Source organism: Pipistrellus hanaki (assembly GCF_964339955.1).
Source record: "Pipistrellus hanaki genome assembly, chromosome: 5".
In the NCBI taxonomy this organism is placed as follows: Eukaryota; Metazoa; Chordata; class Mammalia; order Chiroptera; family Vespertilionidae; genus Pipistrellus; species Pipistrellus hanaki.
In genome coordinates this window covers 29,096,844-29,117,909 of record NC_140507.1, presented here as the reverse complement: position 1 = coordinate 29,117,909, position 21,066 = coordinate 29,096,844, and the positions used below count along the sequence as shown (strand labels likewise).

The window sequence follows — 21,066 nt, the reverse complement described above, 5'->3', positions numbered from 1 at the left end:
GCAGCACTTTTATTCAAAATAAAGTAATGAATTAATACTTCCTGTAAATGCTCTTTTTTTGGGCATAAAATTAGACATTTTTTTAAGTGTAAAAATATCTATGATGTTAACACCTTCAGCAAATTTGACATATGAAGTTTTGAAGCTTGCTGTCAATACAACAAAATACCATACATATCAAATCTCATATATATCAAAATATATATATATATATAACTCCGTCTATTAAAAAAATCCGCATTATTAACTGGTATACCAAGTAGCTAACTAATACGTGGAAGTCTAGTTTTTTCTATGTGAGAAATACACAAGTAATTGTTCCTTATAAAAGATTTAAGTGCAGAGATATAACAAGCACATGTGAATGTCCCTTTCAAAACTCCTCTCTCTTACTCCCTTTCCTAGAGGGTGTGGTATCTTTTCTCTTTCTCTACTTTTTCTTTCTGTGTATTCACATTTGCATGTAAATAAGATTTACTTATATTCTTCTATAACTTGCATTTTTTCACTCATTATTATCATAGGAATTTTGCTATGTCAGCACAAGTTTTTCTAATTATATATATAGTATTATATACAATATCTAAAATCTATATTATATTACAGTTTATTTAAAGATTCTAATATTGATGAAGTACGTCCAAGTTTTTCTTTAATGAAAAACTATGTAAAATCGTATTTTTATATGTATCTATTCCTAGAATTGAAATTATTGCATGAAAGGGTTAGTGCATTTTATTTTGTTTTAATTTTTAGTTTATTTATTTAACTTTATAATAAGTAAAACAGTAACATGATTTCTGAAACAAAAAGGTATAAATGGAAAGGCATTCAACCACCTTTGTCCCCTAGCACCACTTCTTATTAGTACCCTGCTGTGCATTTGTTACATACTTGTTCAGAAGGCTTTTCTTCTTCAGATACTTATAATACAATCATAAATTCATGTGTATTTCCCGCTTTCCCTTTCTTACACAGAGTACACCATGTATATTGTCCTGCAACTTGATTTTTTTTCACTTAACACTATCTTAAAGGTTTCACCAAATCTGTGTGTAGAGAACATCATCCTTTTTTAAAAGTGCACAGTATCTCACTATTGAGATGCATCATAATCTATTTATTTAGATTCCTGTTAACGCTCATTTACTTTATTTTTAATTTCTTGCTGTTCTAAACAAGGCTTCCATCAATAGATTATGGTTTATGCATTTTAGTTTTGATGAATGCTTCCTGGTACTTGCTCTCAACTCCCTTATCTGGCAGAATTGTATTAGTCTCTGAATGGCCTTCAGGCATCGCCTCTGCAAGCTTCCTCCCCCCATGGCCAATCACAGTCTCTGCTTTGCACCTTCTGCACCTTGTAGGACTTCTTTGGGTGCGCTGGCCAAGGCACTATAATTTGTTGATTAACATGTTTGTCTTTTTTTTTTCATTGAACTGAGTTCTTCGAGGGCACAGATTATATCTTAGTCATTTCTGTATTATCATGCCTAACTCAGGCATGGTATACAGAAAGGAATTAATAAATACATGTGAGAAGCAGAAGGGGTTAAAGATATAGTTATTTTATTTTGCTGTGAGTCACCTGTATGCCACCCTGTGGAGAAACATGTAAAAGAGTAAAGAGTCATGAACCTGAGTCTTTCTGCCTTTGTTGGTCCATTTTATGTGTGGTGCCCACTATGCCATGTGGCAGGTGACAGGAATGCTTCTTGGAGCAATCCAGGAAGAATGAATGCCTATTTGCTGTTTTGGTTTAACATCAAAAATACGCAGGGGTTCTAAAATCATTACCTTCATTGCCTAAAACAGCAATGTAAATTAAACCAATGGAGAGAGGATTTTCCATTAAAGGGTCTTACCTCAATTTCCTGATACGAGTTGTTGATCATGGCTATTAGCATATTGAGTAGCACTACCACCATGGTGACATTATAAACGCCATAGAGAACATAGCCAATGTTCTCAATGAATTTGTGGTCATATTTCAGCACCACTGAGATCACTTCAGACAAGCCAAAGATGGACCAAAATAAGGTTTTGAAACTTTCTTCAACTCTGGAAGGAAACAACAGTCATTTCAGGGAGTTTGTATTAGCCAATATTTTTCACACAAAAGTTGCTATTACCTAGACTTCAGTGGTTACCCAAGTGGGGCTAGAGCTGGCTGGTAGTGCCTGTATTCTGAAATAATGAGATATTCAGATTTCTAAGAACACTTGGAAAGAGTATTATAAAGGGCAGATACTTTTCATTCAATCCATTTATTTGGACTACTGGCAGTAGTATCATTTTTATCTTGTAATTCAGTACTTAAACACCAGGGCCGAAACCGGTTTGGCTCAGTGGATAGAGCATCGGCCTGCGGACTGAAGGGTCCCAGGTTCTATTCTGGTCAAGGGCATGTACTTTGGTTGCAGGCACATCCCCAGTAGGGGGTGTGCAAGAGGCAGCTGATGTTTCTCTCTCATCGATGTTTCTGACTTTCTATCCCTCTCCTTTCATCTCTGTAAAATATCAATAAAATATATTTTAAAAACTCCAAAAAAAACTTTGAATCAACTTCCAAGTGGCTATCTTAAAAATAAAAAATAAAAAAGCCAACCACCAGAAAAAAATAAAAATAAACACCATGACATGTACTAATCAACACCACAAATTTTAGGAGCTAAAAGGCAAGAGTTTGGGAGGATTGTTGTAAAAATTGCTGCTTCTTCAGAATGCCATGACGCCCTTCTTCCAGTGTCATGGCATTCTCTCTCTTTCTCTTCCCCCAAACAGTTAAGTTCTGTTACCTACCCAAATCTGCACATAGCAGGGTAAAATTAATCAGGAGGATCAGCTCCTAATAGACTGTTTCTCAGTAGCAGGTGTTGGGGTAGAGCAGTGATAGGCAAACTGTGGCTTGCGAGCCACATGCGGCTCTTTGGCCCCCTGAATGTGGCTCTTCCACAAAATATCATGGCCTAGGTGAGTCTATTTTGAAGAAGTGGCATTAGAAGAAATTTAAGTTTAAAAAATTTGGCTCTCAGGAGAAATTTCAATTGATATACTGTTGATATTTGGCTCTGTTGACTAATGAGTTTGCCAACCACTGATCTAAGGTAAAAGAGGTCAGTGCCCCCGACTGACCAGGTATTGCATGTTTCAATAATTCCTGCATTATCAGTTGAAAATCACTGACTTAGACAGTCTAGAAATAGAGGAGTCTGGCCCCAGAGTCAGTACCAAGGAACTTGGATGCATAGAGCCTAAAGCCCATACAGCCCAGATTTATTCATACTGAGGACCAAACTCTTCCTCCGGTAGTCTGGTTGCTTCTCGAGGGCAGAGCTGTGCTTTCTTCACCTTTGAATCTCCAAACCTAGTCCAGATTTTGGCTCACTGAAGGCCCTGGATAAGTTCAATGTTCATTGAATGAAAGAATAAGTCCCTGATACACATTTTAGCTTCTTGGTTCCCGATCCTAGTGTCAACTAGTCCAGGTGATCTTGCCTACTTTTTCTTTTCCTTTTTACAAAAGTTGATTCTTAAATGTACAAGCTCCCGGATAATATTACATTCTAGCTATAGGTGGCAGCAGATAATAGGGCAGGTAATCCAGATGTTTAGACAGGAATGGAATTAAGGATCACCATGCCTTACGCACAAAGAACAGCTTACTCTTTGGCAGATTTCTTAATTCCTCTGTGGCCAGGGAGCCCTTCCAGCTTGAGCTCCTCATATTTCTTCTCCTTTTGTTTCTGCTATAGCGTCTTGTCTTATCTGTTTTCCTTGTCCTGCTTCTTGCCACCTTTGTGGCCATACATGGAAGCAGCTTTTATTTTATTTATTTTTTAAAAATATATTTTATTGATTTTTTACAGAGAGGAAGGGAGAGAGAGAGCTAGAAACGTCGATGAGAGAGAAACATCAACCAGCTGCCTCTTGCACACTCCCTACCGGGGATGTGCCCGCAACCAATGTACATGCCCTTGTCCGGAATCAAACCTGGGACCTTTCAGTCCGCAGACCGATGCTCTACCACTGAGCCAAACCGGTTTCGGCACAGCTTTTTTTTTTTTTTTTTTAAAGAAAATTTTTGTACCATCTAAGCACATCAGTATCTGGGCAGTAAGGCAGCTACTTTCTCCTTCACCTCAAAAAAAAAAAAAAAAAAAAAAAGTCCTGCTTGTTTACACTTTGCACAGGCAAGAATGTCCTCCTAGTCACCCTCAAAGACCTTTTTAGGGTCACTCCCTCCAGGAAGCCTTCCTTGACCTTGCCAGACAGAGTCCAGTGTTTCTTCCCATTGTGCTATCCAAGTACCCTTTTGAGAATATTTTGATTAGAAAAGTCTCAACCCAGCTATGCTGTGAAGCTGTCTCCGTAATAGCTGATGCTTTTTTTTTTTTTTTTTTTTTTTTTTTTTACTTTTCAGACTTCCTATTTGTTTATGAGTTTCTTAGGGATGAGAGGATTGTTTTATTAATCTCAATGACCCCAGAGCCAAACATAACTTGCCATTGGGTAGCTTCTCCATAGTATTTGTCAAATGAACGTACACACTTTGGAGTAGAAAGCTGCTTTACACAGGGGACAATCACAGGCTGCATATTTAGAGCTGAAATATGTAGCATCACCAGGTTCTCAGTGACCATCAATAATCTGAATTTTGTATGCTATTTTTTATAATAGCCACAGGAAAGCTATTGTAAAGACACCCCGCTTCTACCTCAGAACATATGCTCTGGTGTGGGAAGTGGGGGGAATTTCTGGTCAATAGGTAGAGGATGGGCTTGGAGTCATGCAGATCTGGGTTCAAATCTTCTTCTTGGTTCTGTTTTCTTGGGAAAGTCCAGCATCTCTCTGAGCCTCAGTTTCCTGGTAGTAATATCTATGTCATTCTATTGTTAGGTGGATCAAATGGGAGAGCAGCTCATGTGCTTATCATAAATTGTTCAACAACAGGATGATGCAGGGTCCTGGGGTGGGGTTGGCATGGAAAGAGTCTCAGCCCCAGTGCCACTTCAGGTTCATTGGAGCCAGCCTCTGAGCTGGCTGTGCTGAACCAGTGCCTTCTGTTCCTTTTGGGCATATTAGTCTGAGTCTGGAAATTTTCCATAACTGTCATGGAAAACAGTAGCTTCTAATTTTGCTTAGCACTGCTGAAGTTCCTTCCATTAAAAAGATTCCTGTGAAACAGAATAACCTTAGGAAAAGTATATATATATATATATATATTTAATTAGAAAAGTCTCAACCCAGCTATGCTGCCTCCATAACAGCTTGTGGAAAACATTGGCGGGGATCATCTTGGGAGATCAGGGCCCACATTTAATCTCCAATCTGAAGTAAGTGGAGGAGGCCAAGTTTACCCAAAGGGAAGATGAGGATCCCATCCTGGGCATTCTTGGTCACATCTGTGTACCTGTTCTTCGATGGTCACCAATTGGATGGGTATAAAGAAGGCCACCTTTTCCTGTGCATTCTCATTCAGCTTCATTTCATTAGTGGGCCAAGGAATTTTTGTCTCTCTCTTTCCAACACTTACTACAGAGTGCTGGGACCCCAAGATTTCCATACAGTCTCTTAAGCAGAAAAGTGCTTGTTTTATGAAGTATGTCCATTTCAGCAAAATTGATTATAAAACAAAACACCAAAACCAAATCCTATTTGTCTACTGATTTCCATTATAAAAACAAAGATATGGTCCCATTTAGAACAAAATTCCTAATAGTTGGAATTGAGAGCTTTTCTTAACAGACTTTCTGAAAGAAAGTGCATTCTCAGGTAGTTTACTTTTCACATCCTCACCCTGGCCTTAGGATACTTGATTTTGTACTCTGAGAGCATAAAACATATATGAACATCTTCTCCTTTCCATGGGTCATTTGCAGTTTCTAATGGAAGTGGCTTGAAGACAGTGAGCTGTCAGCAGGTGCACTATCTGTCATGTTCAGTCAGCCCTGTCCCTGCTCTTCCCTTCAGGGCCGCCTCCTACACAGAAGCAGCTGTGAAGCATGACGCAGACCTTTGAGGAAACTGGTGATTCTGAAGTGAAAGGAAGCTGAAAGATTAGGAAATAATTAAAGGATCTGACTCCAGAGCTCCTGACTTTTTTAATGCAGAGCTGAGACTGGTCTCCACCTCCCTCTCTGAGTAATGATGAAGTTGAGTTAGATCAGTATTTCTCATTGCATGGTCCTAAGACCAACTGAATCAGAATACCCCCGTGGCTTGTTAATGCAGGCTTCCAGGCCTTATGTAGAACTCGAAGGGGTGGAGTCTGGGAAGGCCCAAGTTTAGCCATCTCCCCAGGTGATTCTGGTGTGGTTTGAGGATCATTGATCTCAATCAAGACTGCTCAGACTGTGTGTTTATTCATCCTGTGGCAGATTCCATTCAGTCTGTTTTCTTACCCCCTCCTTGAGGTCTTGTCGGATGAGGGTGGGAAGGAGGTATGTGATGCCAGAACTGGAACACAGTGGGGATTCGGGCAGAGCTTGGCTGATGGTTGGGGGTCTGCCATTGGTAGAGAAACCTTTCTGTTTGTCCCAGGATGTCCCTACATCTCCCATCTGGGATAGTACTCTACTGGTTTAAGTGGGAGTGGATTTTGTGAGCTGACCTGGGACTGCACTCCTAGGTTGAACAAGGTTCCCGTAAGATAGCTTTCTGTTAGTTCCTAATAGATGGATTGCAAAGTGGACTCCTGAACAGTCTTTAGGGACCTAAGCTGTCCTTGAACATAGCAGGGGTGAGTTTTGGGGTAGGGTGGGGGGTCAGTGATGGGGCAGGGATACCTACACTATTCTCTCAGCCAAATTTCCTTTCTGTAGGACTGAGCTTTCCAACTCTGTAGGACCAACTTTCCCTACAAGCTCAAAAAGACCTCCTGTGGGAGGGCCAAAGGGAAGATCCTGAGCTGGGAAGGGTGGCTTGGGCATGAGACGCTATGAAGCAAACATTCACCTGAGAGGGGTCATTGGTCTTTATCATCAGCTTAGCTGGTTCTCAGAATAGCTCTGAGTTCCCTATGCAGGAGACACTTAACTCTAGAGTGGCTTTTTGTTTTTCAAAGAAGGTTCTAAGCGCTGACATGCTCTAGAGAGCATTCTAAAGGTAAGAGATGGCATTTACAAAAATCCATTCTTTCCTCTCCCCCTCACTGCTCTATTGACTCTTTTCCTGTTCAATGTAATCCTATTTACAGCTGTGCATCCCATTTTAGGAGCTGCCAAGGTGATAAATTTCCTGTCCTTTCTTCACTGCACTTGCTGCCACTATAATATCTTCCCTTCCCCATCCTGGAGGGCCTGGGTCCTCTTTGGTTGGGTTCCTCATGTCTAGGAAGTCTCCATTTGGTTCCCAGCACATGGGATAAGCCAATTGCTTTGTCTCCTTCTCCTCTTTTCACCTTTTCCCTGTAGATTAGCTGTGCTGCATCTAGCTGGGAATTGTGGCCAGGTCAGTTCTGCTCTAAGTCATGACCTTTTCCATCTTCCCATGTGTCATGGCACCTCTGAGGAGCTGTGGGCAGGCAGTGCAGGAATGTGGCACAGAACACACAGGGTAGTAGAAATGTGATAGAGTCCACATGGTCAGGTTCCCAATCTGCCTTGAATCCAGCTTCATTTCTCCTGTTCATTCCCTCATTCTTTTTAATGAAAACTTGGTGAACAATACTACAGCATTGTGCTAGACTGGAAACACAGGAGGGACATCAGGGCCTGACCATCAAGGGGTGGAACCTGTGTTTATCAACTGACATCTTGACTGTTGTTCAATAACAATGCATGCCATAGTGGATACATTTAACTTTGCCTCTCTAGCAGGTCTACAGCAAATGTGCTTTTGTGTGATTTAATTCCTTCCACAGTTGATCACTGGGTTTTGGAGTACATTGATTCACTAATGATCTTGGCCTGAGCTGGTAGACAGTTTGTAAATTAGGCTCCTGTCCAGAAAGGGTCCTGTGGAGCCAAATCAGTCCACAACTTACCCTCCCCCTTTCTCCTCATTCACCATTCTATTATGATCACCACCATTCACTGAAGGCTTATTATACACCAAGGATGGATTTAGTCTTATTTCTTCTTATTGGATCCTTACAGCAATCCTGTGATGCTGATCACCTTAGTGTTCTCATTTCAGATCCAGGGAAACTGAGGCCTAGGGGGTTTAATCAGTTGCTCAAGGCCAAACTGCTTAATAAGATGAACGCTCAGACTAAAACCTTGTCTGTCTGAGCCATGGGGTACATGCGCTGAGGGGAAGAGCCAGGCCCTCCTCAGGTGCATTTCTCAGCTCTTGCTCTATGTGAACATACATTACTTCTTTGCTTCCGAGAGTAATAGCTTCTGTGGTTCAGCGGCATTGGGGCCCCCACCCTTCTTGGTAATTTCACTTGGGCGGGGCACGGGGTTCATTGCATTGGGTCTGGGTTCTTAGAGATGTCAAGAAGAACTTAACCCTGTTGGTCCCAGCTGCTGTGCCTGAGGCTGGTGACCTGATTATGGCTGGAGATTCTAGGCAGGAGCTTGAACGCAGGGAGAAGTTCTGGGCCTAGGTGGCTTAGGGTGGGACCTGGACGGAAACACTTATGTGCCTCAGGCACTTTACTAAACTGCCTCATTGATCACTAAAAGGGTATTTGTGAGTAAGGTGGGAAGTCTTATTTATACTTGTCTGCACAGATACAAGCTCTGATAAGCCCAATGACTTGGCTGTTAGTAAGGTCATCCTTTGCTATAATGAAAGCTCAGGCCTGCTATATTCTGTTAGCCCACTGTTCAGTGCTACTGATCCTCTCCAGGAGATGCCTGGCATCCCCCACAGAGGGGAGGAACACAGGTCTTTGGGGACAGGTTCACTGAGATCTGACACCAGCTCTATGGGCGGAGGCTGTGCCACTGCCTTGTTCGGTCTGCAGCAATTGCTTCTGGGCCCTGATGTATCCACCTGACTGTGCCCAGCCTCAGGCTTGTACCACACACATGTCTCTTGTTTCCCTTGCCTGGGCCTTCCCTACTGCTGCTGAGGCACATGATACTGCAGGGCTTGCTCAGTGGCCATGCACAGGTGCTGGCTCGCTCAGTCAGGCATGGAGAGCTGCTGACCTGTGTCCACTGGCAGACCTACCTCCCATGTTATGTGGATATGGTTACCCCAGGGGCTTCCCTGGAAGTACAGGCAAGATAATGTCCTAGGCAGTGAGTTTGACTCATGACAGATAGCAGATGGAAGGATCTGGCTGATAATTTCTTGATTTCTCATCCTGATGGGCTATTCTGAGATGGGCTGGTTTCCACTAGTCTTCCTGGAGAAGTCTGACCTGACCAAGTTTTATGTTCTGGTAGATGGTGGCCAAGTTAGCAACCGGTATGTGCTTTTCCTCCTCCCACACTGCATTTTCCATTTTCTTTTGTCTCATTTCATTTCGATTGCAACTCTCTTGCTCCATTAATGTGTTGGCATGCAAAATTTGCCCAGAGCATTGTTTTCTAGGTAACACAGGCTAAGCCAATAATAACAATAGTGATAATATTTCCTTCGATTTATTGAACTCGGTGTGTGGTAGCTATATCAGCTCATTGAATTTTCAAAGTATCCTAATTTTCTTTAAATCCTCACCCAAGGATGTGATTTTATATATATAGAGAGATAGATAGGTAGGTAGATAGATAGATAGAAACATCAATGTGAGAGAAACAATCAATTGGTTGCTTCCTATATGTACCCCAACCAGGGATCGAACCCACAACTTAGTTATGTGCTCTGATCGGGAATTGAACTTGCAACCTTTTGGTGCATAGGGCTACGCTCCAACCAACTGAGCCCCCTGGCCAGGGCACACTATCCCTAATAAGTAGGTACTATTATTATCTATATTATCTTTATTTTAAAGATGAAGAAACTGCTCTGGCTGGCATTTGATTTCACACCAGAGCACATGCCCAGGTTGTGGGCTCGATCCCCAGTGTAGAATGTGCAAGAGAAGCTGATCTATGTTTCTCTTTTGCATTGATGTTTCTCTATTTTCCTCTCCCTCTGTCTCTAAAATAAAGTCATATTTAAAGAGACCAGAGATAAAAAATAAAAGATGAGGATACTAAGGATCAGAGAAGTTAAGGAACATATAGCGTGTAAGTGGCAAAATGAGGATTGAACCCAGCTCTTCAGTTCTTCCAGTTCGAGAACACAAACTCTAAAGTACCCTTGAATAAAGCTGCCATTAACCTTTAGAAATATCAAGGAAACATGAGTCTCTGCAAAGAGCTACCTGCAAGACTCCTAGAAAGTCCACAGAGACTTCAGGAAGCCCTGGGATACTTACGTTGTAAACGCTGGGTTGTACTTTGCACCTCGGTAATAGGAGTACAGGTTGAACATCCCAATCATGAAGGCCACAAATACCATGATGAAAATGACCATGAACTTGAAGATATCTTTCACGGTTCTCCCCAGGGAGATCTGCAAGGGCCCAAAACTTTCATTGGCTGGCAGGATGTACGCGATTCGAGAGAAGCTCAGCACGACAGCTATTGCATACAGCCCTTCTGATATGATCTGAGGGTCTGAGGGCCACCACTTGTCCCTGGCTAAATGAAAACAATCTGGGTTACTCTCTGGGGACAGGATATGCTCTGGAAGAGAAACCAGTTAGTCATCTTTAGAAGTCTCTAACCTCATTACATGCCATTCCCATTGTTGTCTTTAATCCCAATACTCCCCCTCTTGGAATGTGCTGGACCATCTGCCTGGAACATTGTTCCCTCACTTCAAGGTCCATTTCATTCCCAATTATTCTTCAAGACTTTGCTCAGCTGTCATCAATTTCAGGAAGCCCTCTATGACCCCACCATGGAATAGGGAAGCCTCCTGTCCTCCTCTACTCCACCACAGTGTCGTGTACACCCCTTTGTGGCACTTACCATGCTGTTTGCTATTCTATGTTCGAGCTCCATTAGCAGGGGCTGTCCCATTTATGAGTAGGTGGAGGAGGAGGAGCATGGATTTAAGAGTCAGACAAGACCTGAGGTTGAGAGTGGCCTTTCTATACTCTGACCGTATGATTCTGAGCAAGTTAGTTAACTTCTGAGTTTTATTTTCCCCATTTGTAACTTGGGAAACAATGTAGGAGAGCTGTCGTGAGGATGAAATGAAATCATATATGTAAAGTGCTTAGCTGGAAAACAAATTCCAGGTAACTCGGGGGCTTCTGGGGACAAAGGTCTAGCACATAGCAGGTGCTGATAAATATTTGTTAAATAACGGAATTAAATCCTAACTACAAGTTTAGACTAGTTTAGCCACAAATCAGAACAAATGAGCTCATGTGGGGGCTAGGAATCTGGAGGATCTTGCCTGAGGAAATGCTCCCGAGTTGTGTTCCTCACTGTGTGTCTGTGAGAGTTGTTCCTTGAGTTAAGAACCCTAGAGTGGTGACCAGTTATCCAAGTTTGCTATACAGACCTGTTCAAGGTGGCAAGAGTCCTAGGACCTGTCCGAGGCTGGGGAGTTGCTACATGTGGTCACCAGTGAAGGTCTGAACTACCTTGGATGTATTCCTGCAGCAGAACAAACCTGCAAAGTGTTCCTATTGCAGTTCTATTGGTGTAAGGAGCAGCATCTCTCTAATGAACTGCCTACTATGTGTCAAGACATATAGTGATTCTCAAATGAGGGCAGCACCTTCTTCCTGGGGAATTGTGTGGGATATCTGCGGTTGTCATGACTGAGAAGGCGTATTATTGTGATGATTATGTCTTGCAGTGCTCCAGACAGACCCACACCATGAAAATTGCCCTGCTGAAAAAGTCAGTAGTGTTCCTGTTGAGAAATGCGAAATGAAACTTAAACTGAGAAACACTGAGAAACCTTAATTAGCCCTTACATTTACATTAGCTCTAATTTTCACAACATCCTTGTAGGATACCTACATATTATTGCCATTTTAAAGGCTGGATTTGGCATATGGGATCCTTTCAAGAGCCAAGTAAATGCAGAGAACAAAGAGATTATGTAGCAAATCTCGGCACCCCAAGGGAGATGGAAGAAGAAGAATTTTATTCTTTATTTTCAAAGCTAGACTCCGTTAAACAATAATAAAGAGCAGTAAAAAATCTTTAGTAAGGAAAACAGGCCTCTGTTTGCCACAAAGTTTCGTGTAGTGCATGTAAATTACATTTGGAAATATAATAAAATTATAGACTCTGTGTTCTCATCAAGGTCATAACTCAGAAGTCTATGAAAGACGAGACTAAATTATGTTTTTCCAATATATCTGTCACCCTCTATGGATAAATAAAACATTTGGTTAGTATAAAATAAGACCTAGCTTCTTCAAACAGACACCAGAAGGAATTATTTTTTCTTCCTCCTATAATTTACCATCTTAAACCTCAGCTGAAATAATATAAGGCAATCCTGTAGTCTCAAGATAGATTTAGTTTTCATCAGACCCTGGTGACCAGGTCATCACTTTCTAGTGAAAAATATCCTCCTTGAATTGGCTTGTAAGAGTTGTGGTGGGTGTAAAAACAAACAGCTCTGTGATAATTTGAAAAGCATTTTTTTTTCTTGGAGCTATTTCCACGAGAAAATTTGTCCTAAACTGAAAAATACCTGCCTACTCAGTACTGTAGAGCAGTGTTTCCCAACCTTCTCTCATGATGAGAATCACCTGGTGGAGTTGCTAAAACACAGATTCCTGAATCCCAACTAAGAAGTGCTAAACTAGGATTTTTGGGAACATATAGGTAAAATTGTATACTTAACTAGTGCTCTAAGACAGATGTTATATACAGAGCACTAAGTTAGGTATGCAATTTTACCTATATGTTCCCAAAAATCCTAGTTTAGCACTTCTTAGTTGGGATTCAGGAATCTGTGTTTTAACAACTCCACCAGGTGATTCTCATCATGAGAGAAGGTTGGGAAACACTGCTGTAGAGGTTGGAAGGGACCACTGCCTATCTGGCCACAAGAGGGCATTCTTTCTCCACAACAGAAACACAAATGAACACAGATCCAAAAGATTTCCCGGGGCTTGGAATGAACCATAAAAGCAAGGGCAATAAATGTGCAATGCTTTGGTTTGGTTTAGACCTTAATATAATCCATAAAAGGATCAGAAGTTACAAGTGGCCAGTATGAAGCCTGAATTATGGCAATAAGAAAAGTATCCAGTGCAGCATCAATATTCTCTCATCTTTCCTTGAACCCTGAGCAGTACAGAGGGGAAAATATATAAGACCATTTTGCTTTTAAAAAGTCTGAATTTTCAAACCAATAAATGAAGAGTGGATAATTTGTAATACTATAAGACTCTTCGTTTCTCAATGGGGATTTCCTTACCACATTTAAAAGTCAAAGTCTGCATAATAATCTACATTGAATATAGGCAACGACTCAACTTTTGCAGTAATTGGCCAACCCTCTGCAGATCATCACTGTACCTGATAATGAAGATTTTGTGGTCACAGGAGCCTTGTGGCTTTATCTGACAGTGACATTTTACATGCAAACTCTTCATGATGTAACAGCTGCAATTAGTGAGTACATATGAAATGTCCAGCTAATTTACGCATAACAAATATCTGTTTCTTTTCCCCACACATCTTTCTCTCTAGTACAATAACAGTATTTGAGAAAGAAATGACCCAAGAGGTAGTATGATAATTACTGTTACTACTTAAGTGAGCATTTAATATTTTCTGAATACAGTACAATATTCTTCATATGAACCCACTTATTTACACCTCAAAACAAACTTTCTGACATGTATTATCCCAATTTTACATATAAGAAAATGGATGATCAGAAAAAGTTAAATAAACAAGATTTCACAGTAAGCTACAGAAGTAGGTTTGAATTCAGGTCTAACTCCGAAGCCTGAGAACATAATCACTGTGACTAATGCATGATTTTCAAATTCATGTTGGGCCTGGATCCCTTGCAATCCAAGGCAATACTGTATTTATGGGAACATTGTGAGCCCTGCCTTGAAAACCTGTTTCTACACGTATAAAATGGGCCTAAAGAGACACTTTTGCAATGCTATTGCAAGGATTGCAATTTATGTTATAAAATGTCTGTAGAGTTCATAGACATTAGTAGGTCCTCAATAAATAGATCCTATAACTCATTATTCTAAAATTTCAATCTAGTACCTCACACTGTATGGCCTTATGTTTGAAAGAGTTAAGACATCTCATAAGACACTATCTTGCCACAAGAAAATATCTTTTAAATTGAGAAACCAGGACTTTGCACAAAACACAGGGATCCAACATGAAAGGAAAAGCTTCTGGATCCTCATCGGAATGGAGATTTTTCTTTCAAAAAAGAAAGAAAATCCCACAGAAATGCTCCAAGAACCTTTACCAAGCAAATCCATCCTTTCTAACACATTAACCTCCTTCATTTCTCATGATCACTAATTCAACTTGTAGTGCGGTGACTGGGACTTTCTTTTGGGGCTAAAGATTGTGTCTACATTAACATTCTAGATGATCAACTGCTGCAGAACCGCCAAGCTAAGGGCCCAGGGCCACACCCAGAAGTGCCTGGGGAGGAATGTGGAGGAACACTTAGACTCACCGTAGGTGAAATATGCCACTTCCGGCGGAAGAGAGACATTGTGTAGTGTGTTGTCCTGCACGTGCTGGTCCACATACAGTTGGGCTTCGCTGGCCTTCAGGAAGGCCATGAACCTCGCGGTGAAGGAGGCCACGAAGATAGACAGCATCCCGAAATCCAAGAGGTTCCACAGGTGTAGCATGTACTCCCTCGGCCCCTCCTCCCAGATTTCCTTGCATTCGGACCAAATCATCCCTGTGGGAGAGTGAGAAGGTTAGGCTCATTTTTCAGTTTCCTTGACATTTGTGATTACAGGGGGGCATGGACGGAAGCAGGATACATAAAAACTCTTGGGAGCTGAGAAGGTTGACAGCCAGCAACAAACAAACCTATCTTAAAAGGCAGATTGAGAATCTGCAAATGCTTAGACCATGAGAATAGGTTTTACCTGTGCCTCTCCTTTTGGAAAATCTCCAGAGGTGAGGAGAGAGTTCTCATCCATTGATAGATTCTTTTTTAAAAAAATATATTTTATTAATTTTTTACAGAGAGGAAGAGAGAGGGATAGAGAGTTAGAAACATCGATGAGAGAGAATCATTGATCAGCTGCCTCCTGCACACCCCTTTCTGGGGATATGCCCGCAACCAAGGTACATGCCCTTGACTGGAATCGAACCTGGGACCCTTGAGTCCGCAGGCCGACTCTCTATCCACTGAGCCAAACCAGTCTTGGCCATTGATAGATTCTTGAGGGCAATATAAGAGAAATACAGTGGATGACTTTTATACATTTGAACAACGGGGAGGTCTTAAGAAAATCATCCATTTCTAAAGAAACCTAGAAGCAGGTGGGCTTTTTGAAGGTCCCACATAAGACTTAGAACCCAGGTGTTCTTACTTCCAGGTTAGAATGCTTTCCTAAAGGCCATTTCTATGACTATTTTAGTGAGTGTTAGTTTTAAGTTACTAATTTTTTCTTTTTTTTATAACTTTTTAATATCTTTTTATAACTTCTTGGATTTTAAAGACAGATGTCCTCATTGTTACATAGTAAACTATGTAAAGGTATGTAAACAAAGTGTTACTAGTTTCCCCACTCCACTCCTAAGCTTTGTGAGGTAGCCTAGACTAACAATTTGGTTTGTATCTTTCTATACCTGCTCTGTCCAATGTAGGAGCCATTAATCACAAGGATACTGAGCACTTGAAATATGGCCTGTTGAATTGAGAGGTGCTGTATAAGTGTAAAATACACTTTAGATTTCAAAGACTAAGTACAAAAAACGTAAAATACCTCACCAATTTTTTATATCAATCACATGTTGTAATGATAATAATTTAGGTATATTGGGTTAAATATAATGTTATTTGTTAATTTCATTTAAAATTAACTATGCAGTTTATGGTGTGTCTTGCACTATATTTTATTAAATAGTGCTATTTTACCTTTATCTTCACTGATTATTGGTTTAGATTATTAAAAATTAATTATTAAATAACATTTCAAGCACTTAATATGAGCCAGGAAATGTTTGATATAGATGTATATATTAACTCTCTTTGATCTTTGCAATGATCTTATGAAGTACTTTCTATTATTATCTCAATTTTACAGCTAACGTTTTGTTAGGCACAGAGAGTTAAAATGTGCCCAACTAGGAGGCATACTTAGGAGGCTAATGTGTAGAAGAATCACTTACTGGTTGGTTAGTAGAACAGTTCTACCTCACTGGCCGCACACTCCAAAATGTTACTAACATTGCTAGCCTCTCTTGGCACTCCCCTTGCTCCTATGCATCAGGCACAATGGCCTGCCTTCTCAGGTGCCTCCTTTCTCTTCTCAGGATCCATACAAGGCCCACGAAACCATTTGGTCTGGCCCTACCAAGGCAACTTCAGGTGGGACTTGAAATTCAATAAATCTAGGAGCTTTTTTGATAGCAACATAAATTTATATTAAGTGAATTATGTTAAGCGAATGATGTTATAAATATCCAAATGGCTCTTGGCAGAAAATCAGTTCCCCACCCCTGCCTTAAAGGCTGCTGCTTTCCAAGGTTTCAGCCTTTCTCATTCTTCCCTCTGTTCTTGTGCAAGTTCATCCACCCTGCAACTTTGTCCTTCATTTCCTTGTGAATGTTTTTCTCCAGAACTCAAATCCAAGCACATTGGCAGATGACCCAGAACCCTGGAGTTAAGGATAATACTAGGAATAAACAAATGGGGGTGGAGGCATGGCTGATTTGATCACAGGCCCACATCTGGTAGCATTTGAGTGATGAGCTGATCATCTCCATTTCTTTGGGACTCTGCCCAGATATTTTTAAAATCAGAGTTTTTTGATTTCTGGTGAAAATGGTCCATCAAATAAAATGATTTGAAATTGAATGTTTGTTTTTAAATATATATTTTTATTGATTTCAGAGAGGGAAGGAGAGGGATAGAGAGAAACATCAATGTTGAGAGGGAATCATTGATTGGCTGCCTTATGCATGCCCCCTACTGGGGGATTGTGCCTGAAACCAGAGCATGTGTCCTGTCCAGGAATTAAATCATGATCTCCTGGTTCATAAGTCAACACTTCACCACTGAGCCACACCAGCCAGGCCTAAATGGTTTTTTGAGAAAAGTAATCCAAGTTTGTTTACACGATACCCTCCTCCAGCCTTTGACTCCCCCCCCGCAACCCCCCTCCCGCAAGCCACACTTCTCAAGTTTATCTTTTCAAAATTTGTGTGGTAATTTCCTTAACACTGAGATTTTACTTTCATCTGTGCCTGTCCAAATAAATATTTGAAAAATATTAGAAAAAACATTCTAGGCTGGAAAAAATGTTTGTTTGCTTTCCTCTACCCCCAAATTAAAATTTCTAATGTCTTAGTGGAACTGCTTTTATCTGGGCACAGGCTGTCACTGGCTTTATTTCAGGAAGCTGGCCCTCTAGACTGGCTACATAGTGGGTTTGTGACCTTGGATAAGTCCCTTGATTTTCTTGGGGTTTTGGGGTAATTTCAAGTGTTAAAAATTCTGTAAATCTGAAATGCAAATTATTTGCAGGAAACTCACTTTTCTGGCCAATATGGAGCTCCTCATTGGGCATTGCAAATCACTTCCTCCATGCTCAGATGTCCATATCAATTTTCCTAGATTTGAATATTAACTCACCCAGACTAATTTAAATTATCCCAAGGCCACGAGTAAAAGTAGCATGGGCCCAAGGGTTTGGGCAGCAGGAATGCTTAATGAGAAAAGAAATGTGTGAAATTAAATACTTTAGTGAGTGAAATTAAACCCTCTGCTTCCAAGGTGCTAAGGATAGTTCAGCAGTTTATATTCAAGCTGAGCCTCATAGTCTCTTGCCTCTAGCCTGTCAATCAGAGGAGTGTTAGCCCAGGAGCTCTGAGGGTCAGGCTGGCTGCCAGCTACTGGAGCCTCCTTCAGGCAAAATTGCCTTCACTCAGGGAAGCTGGGAGCCTGGAGAACAAGGTCAGCTGATAATTAATGAGGGTAGCTGGCTAGGGAACAGGCTGGGAAATGCTGGGAAGCCTTGGGGGCAATGGGTAGCTTTATATGTGCAAGTTTGGAGTAATGGCCACGGCTGCTGAGATGGAGCTTGACCCTTCAAAAGGTGGTTCACTCCTATCCCTGCCTCAGATGCAGTTCAGAAGGGATCCTCCTTCAAAATTCTGGGGGCTGGGGTGAGACTGAAATGTGCACACTCCTTAAATGGCCATGGTCCTCATGCCTTCCTCTACACTGTCCCAGAACCCGAGTAGAGCACACTTCTTCCCCACCACCTCCTGGAAGGTCTGTCTGGAAGGTCAGCTTCTTATCAATGGGCCAGAACTCACAGGAGGGAGAATATGCCTAGAACATAACCCTCAGACCTAATATCCAAACACTATCTCAGTGGCAAGTCCTTTGCAACAGATCCTAGCCTCAGACACATTCAGGATTCATTTGTTTTCCTGACAGGAAGATGGCATTAATAGATTAAAAACTTTGTTAAAGCTCCTCATCTTCCTCTGATTTCAGTAGATAACAGTATTGAGCACCAGCTAGGTGCCAAGCCCTGTGCTAAGTACTTTGCTAACACTAAATCTTCCTAACGATAGGGGCAGAAGCAGAATATTAGGTTCCAGCTATAATTGTAAGAAATATTAATCATGCCCTGTTAACTGATTGCTTTGTTCTGATTAAAGAAGGTACATTCTAACCTGGCTGGGGGTTGCATGTGGGACCTGGGGGCTCACCTGGAAATGTAGCCCATCCTCCCCATTAGGGAGCTGCCTGCTATCATTGAAAGATTAACAACCTTGTTGCAGAAACCAGAGCTGACAGCCCTTTGAAGACCCCCAGCCCTTTGCATATTGCCAGCCTTTTGAAGACCACCAGCCTTTGCATACCCATAGGCCTTTGCAAATCTCCAGCCTGCAGTACCTGTTAATTGCCCATTTGGCATATCCTTTTGCCTACTTCCCCATGTAATCTTTGTCCTTCTACCCAATATAAACAGCTGGTTTATGGGGAGAGGCACAGCAGATTTTTGTGGATGACCTGCTGGTCTCCTATTCTGCCAGCACTATTGGAACAAATGCTCATATGTGATTTAAGCCTGTCTCTGCTTACTAGTAATTGCCTCAAGTAGTCTCAGGCAGCATGTACCCATTGACTGTCTGTTTACACTAATAGCCTGATAGGTAGCTACTGTAATTATCTTCACTTTACAGATGAAAAAAACATCATGTACAAAGATGGCAAGTATGTCCTCCAAAGTCCCACAGGTATCCCAGGACCCTTGTTCTCTATTGTTCTGTCACCCACCATGGCCTCTACTATGCATAGCTATTCTATGGTAGGAACTTCTTCACCTGCTTACCAGGCCTTTTTGAGCACCACATCTGTGCCAGACACCATTCTGGGGATACAACAACCAGAAGATGACATCCCTTCGCTAGCAGGTTCGGTGCTGGAGACAGATGTATCTGTAAGCACTAATGCTACACAGAAACAGATGATATAAGAGAAAAATGATCAGGGGAGACACAGGGATAAGAGCAATCTGTATTATAACTATTTGACTCATCAAGAGTGTCTGGTACATTATATATCCATTGACTGAACAAAGGAATGAATTCATGGAGGGAGTGACAGTTGATATGAGGAACCAGGAGTTAGCTAGATGAAGGAGGAGGGGCTGGCAAGGTGTTTCAGGTCATGGGCATGGAAATGAGGGAACACAAGAGGCTCAGTGTGGCTCAATGATCAGGACATGGGCCTGGAGATTGGAAGAGCTAGTGAAGGCCCAGCAGACCATGAGGGGGAAACTGGTTTTTATTCTAGGCATCTATAGCCCCTAAAGGTGATAAGCGGGGCTGAAACATGGTCAGACTTGCTGGGGAAAAAATTGGCAAATTGGTTGGAGTAGTCTGCTTGGAAATCTTGTCCAAATAAGTGAAACCATTAGGAGAACAAATTAAGTGAGGAACCTAGCCCATGTGCTTTTACAATTTTACTCTTGGTCCAACCTAGACATGTGATTCTGTTATAGAAGACCGGAGAAAAAACAACCAATGCTCTGCACATGTGTCAAACACAAGGGCCCGCGGGCCAAATCCAGCCCGCCAGGCCTTGCAATGTGGCCCGCACCGCGCTGTCATCACTGCACTCCGCTGTCAGTTTATGACATTGTCAGTTTATGACTGTTCAGTAAACCATTCGGCCCGCGATTTAGGCTGGATTTTAGATTTTGGCCCCTTCTCTGATTGAGTTCGACACCCCTAGTATGAACTGATGTTGGAGATTCTCCAGGCTGGAAGGAGTGATGGTCTCTGGTTCATTTTATCCTCACATGACAGAGAGGGGGGAGAGAGCTCTCTGGGTTATCTTTGATGAGTGCACTAATCCTATTCATAAGGGCTCTGCCTGTATGATCTAATCACTTCCCAAAGGCCCTACCTTCTATTTCCCTCATTTTGGGATTAGAATTTTAACATATGAATTTTTAAAACATTCAGCCCATGCAAAGTGCCGAGTGTACTAAGAGAATCAGGATAGACTATGAGCTATGAAAATGATGTCACAACACTCAATCTGCAGCAAGCTTTAATGTCCCTTGTTAACTTTAATGCCAAAGACTCCACTGAATGAGCCTTTGGTTACAGACTTGCCCTTGAAAACATGGCGTGCTTCTCTTCCTCTGTCCTTTGGATGGAAGTATTCTTCTCATCTCCCTCTGCCTACTGAGAGGTCCAGTTTAGAGATCATATTCCCAATTACTGTCAGTTTGGGCATTCTATAGGATACTTTCCAGCGGTTCAACTCTGGCTCTATTAGGCTAAACCATTTGATTAGCACAGGCCATGTGCTGGACTATCTTTTCATGTATTTGTTCTTTTGTGATTTTGTTAATTGATGGCATACTTTGACCTTGAATACATTTTGACTCAATGTTGTGAGCATAAAAGTAATGAAAATTATAACAATATTGAAATTTTG

General features: G+C 41.5%; 1 protein-coding gene across 1 annotated transcript in view; it reads right to left on the bottom strand.

Moving 5' to 3' along the window:
• Positions 1 to 21,066, bottom strand: part of TRPC7 (transient receptor potential cation channel subfamily C member 7) — a 110,866-nt gene that overhangs the window by 16,883 nt on the left and 72,917 nt on the right. The window contains exons 6-8 of the mRNA XM_084884528.1: positions 14,590 to 14,823; positions 10,322 to 10,586; positions 1,866 to 2,061 (exon numbers count right to left, since the gene is read on the bottom strand). Coding sequence (XP_084740654.1) covers positions 1,866 to 2,061; positions 10,322 to 10,586; positions 14,590 to 14,823 — 695 coding nt within the window. The remainder of the gene's footprint in view (positions 1 to 1,865; positions 2,062 to 10,321; positions 10,587 to 14,589; positions 14,824 to 21,066) is intronic.